Source organism: Lytechinus pictus, chromosome 19 (genome assembly GCF_037042905.1).
Source record: "Lytechinus pictus isolate F3 Inbred chromosome 19, Lp3.0, whole genome shotgun sequence".
NCBI lineage: Eukaryota > Metazoa > Echinodermata > Echinoidea > Temnopleuroida > Toxopneustidae > Lytechinus > Lytechinus pictus.
The window spans coordinates 1,312,237-1,322,876 of record NC_087263.1 but is presented as its reverse complement, the minus strand read 5'-3'; the positions used below and the strand labels follow the sequence as shown (position 1 = coordinate 1,322,876).

Sequence of the window (10,640 nt, the reverse complement as noted above, 5' to 3'; positions counted from 1 at the left end):
TAACAAAACGTTCTGTAATAGAGCTATTTTTTTTTTCATATTTCAACATCATAATGGATCCGAATAGATATCAAATGATTGTTAGACGAAATCGGTTAAGGCAATGTGATAGTGAACCAACTGAAGTTAGTTCAAATGGAACATGGACGCAATGAGAGTAGACCAAGTGTTTATTAGACCGATTGGCTATTATACCAAAAGGTAATAGAAGTAATGATATTGGACAAAGTGAATATTGGACCAATTAAAAAAAATACAATTAGACTAATTGATAATAAACAAAACGGCTATTGGACCAACTGGCTATTAGACGAGATGGTAATTAGACGAAATGGTTATTGGACTATGTTTATAGTTGACTAACTAATGGTAGACGAAATAATATCAGACCATGCGATAGTGGGAAAAAAGGCAGTAGACGAAATGGCAATAAACCGATAAATATCCATACAAAGAGTAATCCTGATTTCCAAATCACTTCTGTAATGACTATATTCTTAAAGTGATTGCCCCGTTTTAAGGCCTTCATAAAACATTTCAAGTCTGTGCTTACGTTCGCATTGGTGTGGATCGATATAGATACCGGGCTGGTGTTAAATCAACACCGGCGTAGCTCGAGTCCTGAAGAAAATACCGCTGCGACATTATGCGTTACGACATGTGACGTTATGCGTTAGATATTTGCTGCGACATTATGCGTTGCGACATGTGACATTATGCGTTAGAAAAACTACGACATTATGCGTTGTAACCAAAGAGCACTAGCGTACCTACGGGGGGGGGGGGGCAGGGTGTGCAGTCTGCCCCCCTGACGAGCCAAACCCCATACAAAAAACATATCTCTGCCCCCCTGACGAGCTTGAAAGACCTTTTTTGCCCCCCTGACGAGCTTTAACACCTTTATTGCCCCCCCCCCCTGACGAACTTGAAGACCCTTTTTTTTTTTTTTTTTTTTTTTTTTTTTGGCGGCCGATTTTGCCCCCCCCCCCTGTGGAAAATCCTAGGTACGCCACTGCCAAGGAGGTTTCAAATGAGATGGAGTAACAGCAAATAAAATCTCATTGAACAAGGTTAAAAGCTGCCAGCAGAAAGTATGTCAGGCATGCACTTTGCTCAACATCTCTTGCAATTGTGTAGACAAATGATTCCCGCATGACTCCGCAGCTATAGGTCATACATAAAGGAAAATATGCTTGGTCTGGTTATATGTGTAGTACCATGGACATTCATCGCTTACTTAAAGGTAAAGTCCACCTCAGAAAAATGTTGATTTGAATCAATAGAGAAAAATCAGACAAGCACAATGCTGAAAATTTCATCAAAATCGGATGTAAAATAAGAAAGTTATGACATTTGAAAGTTTCGCTTATTTCTAACAAAATAGTTATATGAACGAGCCAGTTGCATCCAGATGAGAGAGTCGATGATGTCACTCACTCACTATTTCTTTTGTTTTTTATTGTTTGAATTATACAATATTTCAATTTTTACGAATGTGATGATTAGGACCTCCTTGCCTGAAGCACAAAATGTTAAAATAATGGCATTCCACGTGTTCAGGGAGGAATGAAACTTCATTTCACATGACAATGACGAGAAAATAGAAATATTTCATATTTCATATAATAAAATACAAAAGAAATAGTGAGTGAGTGATGTCATCAGTTCCTCATTTGCGTACCGACCGAGCTGTGAATATAACTCTTTTGTGAAATGAAGCGAAACTTTAATATGCCATAACTTTCTTAGTTTACATCCAATTTTGATGAAATTTTCAGTGTTATACTTGTTGAATTTTTCTCTTTTTATTCAAATCAAGTTTTTGTTGGGGTGGACTTGTCCTTTAATGAAATCACTAACAGGTGACTGTAATTGTCCTCTGAATAACATTCTCTTCATACTAGTCTTCTTTGGTTCAATGATCGTCACCGTGAGAAGGGACGGAAGCAGTTCGTGACTGGACATTTATATTTCACAAATTATATGCGAAATAGACAACAAATCACTTAAATCATGGAAAATCGATGTGCAGTTCTTTTTTACCTTTGGTAATCTTAGTTCCATGTGTTTTATTTGGGGAAATGTCTTCATATTGTAATATAGAGGCAATATTGTGATTGATTGTTTACCATTTAAAATTTAATTTTCCCAAGTTTCTCCATAATATTCCAGATATACGTGGTACATAACATTTATAGATCGTGTGTCTCTCAATGTTATTGAAGTCCTTATGTGTGAGCGGTAGTTAGCGGATCGAATAATATCATATTTTATATCATAAAGATCGTCTGCTTTTCAAGTTTGCTGCTCCAAATATGAAGCATGTTGACTGAAAGGCACATGCTGAAACAAGGTATCAGCCAACAAAAATCAAGACCGGGAAACTGTTCCGTCTTTGGGTGATCAGATACGTCTTGGTAGTCATGGTAATTGCTATTGTTACAACACCTGTATGTGCTCATTAAGATGTGCATAACCAGGCGACGGTGACTATCATTGGACCAAAGAATTGCTCGCGTTAATCGTCCATCTCTTCATAGGTCCATGGTAGTACATAATTCGGAGACATGCGAAAAAAAAACATGCAATATGTCCTGAAATATGACTCAAATTTGCTCGTCTGGGCATATTCGGGCACTCATCTGGCACAATAATGAACAACAATATTCCACCGACCACATTAGAATGGATATTCTAATGGACATGGATATTCGTAAAATTTCACCCCTCGGATTTCTTTACTGAAACTGGCGGCTTCAAAGGCGAACATCAAAAGGTCCTTTAGCCCATCATGTGTGTCATTTATATCCTGGAATTTACCCAAACCTTTTGTCAAACAAGAAAAATGTTGTGAACTTTGGTTTTTAAAAAGCAAGATGGTCATTTGATCACTAATAATAAATCGGAATGCATGAATACATCCTATCAACCAAGCTACCATATTTTTATCACAAGTGTCCACTTTCATGCACAGATAATCCAATGGAATGCTTAATACCCGTAGCACATCATCCTTTTCTATTGACAACATAATGCGGCAGGAATTCATCAAAGAGGGGAGCAACAGACACCTGCAATAAGGATCAAAACAAAATGAATATTAGAAAATTTGCTCTTCGGTATTCTTTCTGGAAATATATCTTCATTGATCAAGCAAATAATACCTCCTTTACCTGAATAAGCAAAATGCATTTTTTTCTATTTTTCATTTCTCCTGCAATAGGAAAGTTAGCAGATTATCTATATTTTTTCTTCAGTGAAATCTTTAAAATTGTCTTATTTCACATATTAAGAGTATAAAATTACAAGAAAATTTGACCAACAACAAGATTGAAACTTGATAAAAGACAGTATGTAGGGGCCAAAATATTTTTCCTTCATTATCACATACCACTAGTAGGTGTTGAATACAGAGAATATCACATTGAAAACTGAGTATACCAACCTATACATTTACAGAAGTTCTTCCTGCTCAGTACAGGGCTTGTTCCCCATCAGGACTCCTGATGCCGACATGGCCCGGATTGGCCCCAATCAATAGCACCTATGACTCTTGGAAACCTGTAGCAATCATCAAATTGTCGCTGGATGGTTTGAATTTCTCGTCATCGGAAACTTCATTAACTGTTACTCCTTGCTTATTGCGTCAGAAAAATCTTTGATGATTCTGCACACGGATGACTGTGATATAGTTGCTTCCTCTGCTTGCATGAGGTACCTTTAATTATCGAATGATAAGTGCTGTTATGTAATTGGTTTATTGATATGAAAGCCAATTGATACTTTACCATTTACGTTTGCAAACATTGTGCTTCTGTTATGACCTGATGTTTATGATGCACTGGAACTGCTTAAAGAGATTTTTCTTCGATTCATAAAAAAAAAAATCTACTGCAATAACAATCCATGCAAAATGGAGAATATCTCTGTTAAGCTGAAATGACATACCAATATTTTTTTTTTGGGTGGTTATAAATCATCCTTCATGATAATTTCCCACTTGAATATGACATATTTGTATTAAAACATGTTGCTTCATTGTAAAAAATGAGAGAAAAATAAAATCCCCACCTATTTCCAACCCAAAGGGTTACATGTTTCATTCCGACAAAAACCTTTCTGTGAAATACCCCCAACACTCCCCCTCCCCTGTAAGGAGTTACTAGTACTCCTGGCTGAAAGCAGAAACAAAAATCATACAATTTGGATGACTAATAATGAATATTAGGTTTTGCATTAATTATTTCTTGAAAACATGTGCATTTTATCATGAATATGCAAGAAATAGCCTGAGGATGTCACATCCACACATTTTCCACACATGAATGTACAATGGTTCCATGATATTTGCTCTGGCGACAATTACTCAATGGAAAATCTGCATGCTAAGCAAAACATAAAACTTAATTTTCATGACTAGATACTTCAAATCCTTGAACCTTACATTATTCTGAACTCGCAATAACTATCTTAAATATATAATCAGCAGTCAATCCCATTTTTACACTCTGGGAGGAAAAATTAATGATTATAATTTCAGATCACTAGCGAACAAGTGGGGATATGAATATTGCATATGAGATACACAGAACTGTTTCCCCCAAGTTATGTAAAACTGAATCAATTCATAATTCTCCATCCGATATTGATGGTTTTTGCTAGTCGAATTGTTCTTTATCAAAATCTCATCATTTTTGGCCTGGAAAATTACTTTCATAGAACATAATTTGACCCCCCCCCCCCAATTACCCTCTGCTTTATAGTTCGCACATGAAAACTCACCAATGGCATAAAACAAAGTCCTGTCAAAACCTGTAACATGACAGGCAATGTGTGGTTCTCTCTGTTGGTACCCCACTCTGAGAGGTTCATCCTCGAAGTATTCAAATGGATTCTTCCTGTCTCTTAATCCATGCTGTGGTCTTTCTATGTGTTGCTGAATCTGCATGGAAGTTGAAAGATTGTGTTGAAGAGTCACCATGAATGGGTAATTTACTCTTTGAATTTCATTTAATTCAAAAGTGTTTAAAATGAGGAACAGAATGTGAAAGATTATACAGAAATCCTAAAAAAAAGATAGGATAAAAATTCTAATTGACATGAGTAGCTTCTCTATTTACCTACTTGTAACAGTGAAGAAAAAACCCTGCCAATTGTTGCTGATCATCATCATTGATCAAACCATGCACGTCTTAGAGATGCTTCTATGAAAACTGATTAACTGAATCACTTTCAATTGGCTTTAATAATGAAGGCAAGGCACTAATTTTATGGAACTTTGTTTACACAAATAGAGGTTATTGCTTGCGAGTGACTTTCGAATAACATATTTTCATGAATCTTCATCAAAGTCTCATTAAAACTTTTTTTCTACCCCCCCGGGCATTCATCAGACTGACAATGTTTTCTTTCTCTCTTTTAAATAAATATTCAACAAAATGTCAGGATTAATTGGAGATCAACAAGCCTAGTGACCAGTAGACAAATATATATGTTAATAACACACAAGCAAGGTTCCCCCCCTCTTCTTTTTTGTCAATTACTATGACAATAATAAAAAAGTAACATACATGTCACATGATACATTTACAATTACATGATGAATTCAAATCCCAGAAATAATATTTTATTAAAAAAGGCCATTTTAATGACATTTATTTTTTTTAAATATGAATTGATAAGGCATACCTCACTCTCTTGCAAGACAGCACAGCAGTTCAAAATTGTGAGCCATGTTTGCCTTGTCTTGATTGAGCACAATCTGCCGAGTATGTATGGTCTGTTGCTGATATGGAAGATAAAAAATAATGAAAAAAATATTTATTCATCAATCATACTGCAATGTCAAGGTAAATCAAAGAAAAAAATAATAAACAAATGTAGATTGATAAAATCCGCTGTTTCAGAGGAGTCTTTCAACATTTTCTGATTTTTTTTTCTCAACATTTTCTGATTTTTTTTTTGGCAGGACGGGATGCTGCGGAGCCACATGAAATCTCAGGGGAGCATATCCCTGAAAGAAATAAACATATTTTTCGGTCTACTACAGATGTAGAGGACTAAAGATCAAATGCACTTGTCTGTGGTCTCATGTGAATTTAACATTGGGACACCTTGTGAAAAAAAAATTGAAACAAAGAGGGTGGGGTAGAGAAAATAACCCCCAAAAGAGAGATTTTCAAAGTTAGACCTCAGTTAGATCTACTCAAATTATCAATTAGGCCTAGGATTTCCATTATTTTTTAATGTTTTGACGACACCGTAAATCTATAAGTGATCGCAAATGCGATGCCGAAGGTCAGTAAAACTTAGTTTTAGTAAAAGTAAAATCAGCTCATTTATAGCTGTTGGAGTAAACAGCGGTGAGTAGAAACCCAATCTTTTTAAAATATTTTTTTCCAAAAATAATTTAATCAGGGCTTAGCCTTAAGTTAGAGTTGACCCTTATTAAAATATTTTTTACTCCAACGATGTTGTAGGACTAACTCTAACATGGCTACCAGGTAAGCTTCATAGCTTGACCATCTATCCAAGCCAAGACAAAGCCAGCCCAGAGTAGAATGTGTAAGTTAGACCGGCTCTATATTGTAGTGTTTAAAAAAAATATTTGTATTGCTGCTCTCCTGAGACTCCTGGACTTGACTTGCCCTTGTCTTGGCCTTGCTTCAGACAAAATTAGATGCACAGTAGATTGTGTTGGCAGGGCCAGGGGTATCGTGGACAACAAAAATTCCATGAAAATCACACGAAATCGAAAATCACTCAAAATCACTGCCTGACATAACTAGTAAATAGTATCGGCCTTAGTTTCAATCACGCCTACATGTACCTGGCCTATGTAGTGTACGCTAATTGCGTCTCGCACTGCACTGCTCATAGATATGACCGCACACAAAAGTACATGGCTGGGACTGAGCAGCTAAGAGACGCGACGATAACAATGGTTCAGATACCATTTCAAGTTTTCGAGTATACTTTTTGGAAAGTTAAAGCTATCAATAATAGTTACAGATGGAACTGAAGGCTCCATCATGATTTAAGCTCCAAAAAATTATGTAATTTACTTACAACCTCGGTCGAAGTCGTGAAATTTGAAGCTTTAGATAAGCCGATCACACCGAATCTCGTCTCTGTCAAAAAAACTTTTTTCTTGCAGCAAACTTTTCCGCAACCGCAATGCTGCTCTCTGATTGGTTAAAACATTGGACTAACTCTAACCCACCGATTTAGTCCACCCCAAAGAGCTGACTAAATCGTGACGTCAAATGACGCGTTTTATACCCCGGTATAACTTTAGTCCACCTTTGTGAATCGCAAAAGTTAGCACCTACATGTAGGTGCTAACTTTAGTCCATGTATTAAAATGACGTCAAATGACGCGTTTTATACCCCGGGTATAACTTTAGTCGACCTTTGTGAATTCGGGCCAAAAACATTACAAATAAATGAAGGAAGAAAGAAATAAATAAAGGAAGAAAGAAAGAAAAAGGAAAAAGAAAGGAAAGGAAGAAAAAAGGGGGAAAGCAGTAATAAAGACTCAGTAAAGAAAAAAAGAAAGAGATAAAACGAAAAGAGAAAATAAAAATGAAGAAAGATGAAGTATAAATGAAACAAAGCAAAAGAAAAAAAAATAAAAGATTCAAACAGAATAAAACAAAAGATATAATTGAAGAATGAAAGAAAAGAAGAAAGACAGACAGATAGAAAGGAAGAAAAAGAGAAAATAAATAAAAGAAAAGAAAGAAAGAAAGAAAGAAGGGATAGAAAAGAAGAGACGGGCAAAATAAAGGGTGAATTAAAGAAAGGGTGGGAGGAATACTTGTGGGTACTTGTTACTACTAGTGGCTATCGATTTTGAGCAAGAAAAAACGCGGACATCGTGAGATGTGATAACCCTCTAGCTATCTTAAATATTATCTTAAATGTCGTGAAAGATAAGAAAGAAAAAAGATAAGAACGTTTTCAGAATACCACTTATCTTCATTTTTACCGTGTTTACACTTAATCGGCATTTGAATCGGCTCGCGGTTCTGAACCGCGAGCCGATTCAGCATCGGCTTTTTCATAGCGTGTAAACGCGAGCAACTTGAATCGGCTCGCGGTTCAGAACCGGCAATTTGCACCACCAAAGTAGTAGGTTCTGAACCGCGAGCCGATGCAGAATCGGCTTTTTTACTACGTGTAAACAGAAAGCCGACTCTGCACCGGCAATTTGTGCGCATTTCAATTACTTTACCATTGTGACGTAATTGTAAGCGCACTGATCCAGCGTTGTCTTTATTATGACGTATATTGTAGGTATGCGTATCATTTCAGGTTTTTGCATCGGCTCGCGGTTCTGAACCGCGAGCTGTAACAACGTGTAAACGCAATCCAAATGCCGATTCTGCATCGGCAATTGGTTCAGAACCAAATGCCGATTAAGTGTAAACACGGTATTTAGTTCTTATCTTTTTAGCGCGCTTTTGTATTATATGCGCGAGTAGTAAATTTACGCGCTCAGCATAGGATGGAAAGCAACGAACGTAGAGGGCAGCAACACACAAGCGTGTTGCTTTTAGGAAGGTCCACTCCGCTCAGATTTTGTGACCACTTAAGCCCCACCCCTCACTCAGCGCACTTTTTTGGTAAATTGTAGAGTTGATTTTTTTTCGTTTGTTCAATTTTAATATTTTTTATGGATACTGAAAACTCCACGAAATAATGTTAATTATTATTTTATAACTTTTAATTTATTTTTTGAAAAAAGGAAGACAAAACGTAATCATGATTCTTGTAGTTCGCACATCAATAAACATACATACTCTGATGACACTGAATTACCTCTTTTCTGCTTAATTTCGCTGCCCCTACAAAGCTACACCAGCCAACACGAGAGCCAATACCTTGATCTTCTGGCATAGCCGCGCCGAAACTTCCGGGACACATCGGTGCGCGTACTGCGCAAATGCAATGCTGGCCGCACTAGCAGGACTGGCAGGATAATTAGACGCTACTCGACATAGCGAGATATGGACTTGAACGATATGGACTTAATCTGTCATTGATGTGGCACTAACTGCCAGTTGCAACGATAAATGTTTAAGGTTAGGATCCAAATTTTCCACTACAGTGTAGATCGGAGTCTGAAAATATAAAAGAATTAATCGATATCCACGAATCCGACCCAACTTTTTTGCAAGACATCAGGCAGAGATCGAATACGGCCACCAGTCAAGCTCAAGCCCAGGTAAGTCCTAGTCTAAAGTTAGATCTAATTAACAGACCAAAATTATCTGGTCCAGTGTCGAGCCATGTATGTTTTGACGGGCCTTGACTTGTGAACTATCAAGAGACGAAGGTATATGTCACAGCTACTTTTTTCATTCCATAATATCATCCTAATTTGTGCAATTAGCATGCACAAATACCAGCCAACCGTATCCTACCTCCGCACCGACCGGCCGGCCGGGGCGCTGGCGCGGTCGGCGCTTGCACTCAAGCGATGGCACTGTTGCTGGATTGTGTAGGCGCATTAATGTGGTGCAGCGAAACATAGGTGAAGAATGTTTAACCTCACGTATATTTGTTATTTGTTATCATGTTGATATGCGAAAGTCATGAAATTGTTTTCACCACCACGTAATATTTTAGGAAAAATACAGAAATAAATATTGAATATTTTTATGCGTGATATTTGCTGTAAAAGTCTATCAAGTAAAAATGTTGAAAATGAGGAAATAAAAAAAAATCAACTCTACAATTTACTAAAAAAGTGCGCTGAGTGAGGGGCGGAGCTTAATAGCGGTCACAAAATGAGCTTGACTAAATCGGGGTGAAATTAGCAGATTGGTTTATTTGATGGCATAATCAATCCTGTTTACTGAAGAATTAAAAAAACAAAATACAATAATCTAGTAATATTTTTAATTTTGAAATGTGGTACATTTTTTGTCAATTGTTTTCATATTTTTCTATTTCTATTATTGGAATTTAGTCTTGTCATAATATGTTATTTTACCTCTATTTTGTTATTGATCTCTGAATGTATCGCGTCGGTTCAAGGTTTCGTTGGCATGCCTACCAAATTGTGCGCGCACTTCAATTGTATGCGCGTATCGAGTGGACCTTCCTAAAAGCAACACTGTCGTGTGTTGCTGCCCTCTACGTTCGTTGATGGAAAGCAAGATAAGAAAAAGATAAGAACAAAAGATAAGAAAAAGATAAGAACGTTTTCAGAATACCAATTTGAGATCATGACGTAGATAAGAACAAAATTAAGATAAGAACGTTTTCAGAATACCGCCCAAGGTATTTTGGTAATGTGAAAGCAAACTACGCGTAATTTCCCCGAAAGAAAATACCCGCTAAATAGTAGGTAATTGGCGAAATTACGAGAACTTTGGCGGGGATTTTTCCAAGGTCGCAGGTATTTTGGCAATGTGAAAGCAATTTACGGGAACTTTTAGCCCAGCGTGTCGTTGGGCGCGGGAGCCGTGGGTCGCTGCTGGGCTAGTGGTTTTGAATCTCGCGCCTTGCCTGCCTATTAGACCATACTGCGCATGCTCCTAACTTCAGGAATTTATCCCGAAGGATTTGTTTCGGGGCGGTGTGAATGCAGGAATAATTAATGGGTATTTCTTAGCCCAAATATGTTCTCG

General features: G+C 37.1%; 1 protein-coding gene across 1 annotated transcript in view; it reads right to left on the bottom strand.

Moving 5' to 3' along the window:
• Positions 1-964: 964 nt before the first annotated feature.
• LOC135157596 (uncharacterized) overlaps positions 965-10,640 on the bottom strand; it is a 32,333-nt gene continuing 22,657 nt past the window's right edge. Inside the window, exons 3-6 of the mRNA XM_064113869.1 lie at positions 5,689-5,785; positions 4,783-4,942; positions 3,446-3,718; positions 965-3,071 (exon numbers count right to left, since the gene is read on the bottom strand). Coding sequence (XP_063969939.1) covers positions 3,639-3,718; positions 4,783-4,942; positions 5,689-5,785 — 337 coding nt within the window. The 3' untranslated portion in view covers positions 965-3,071; positions 3,446-3,638. The remainder of the gene's footprint in view (positions 3,072-3,445; positions 3,719-4,782; positions 4,943-5,688; positions 5,786-10,640) is intronic.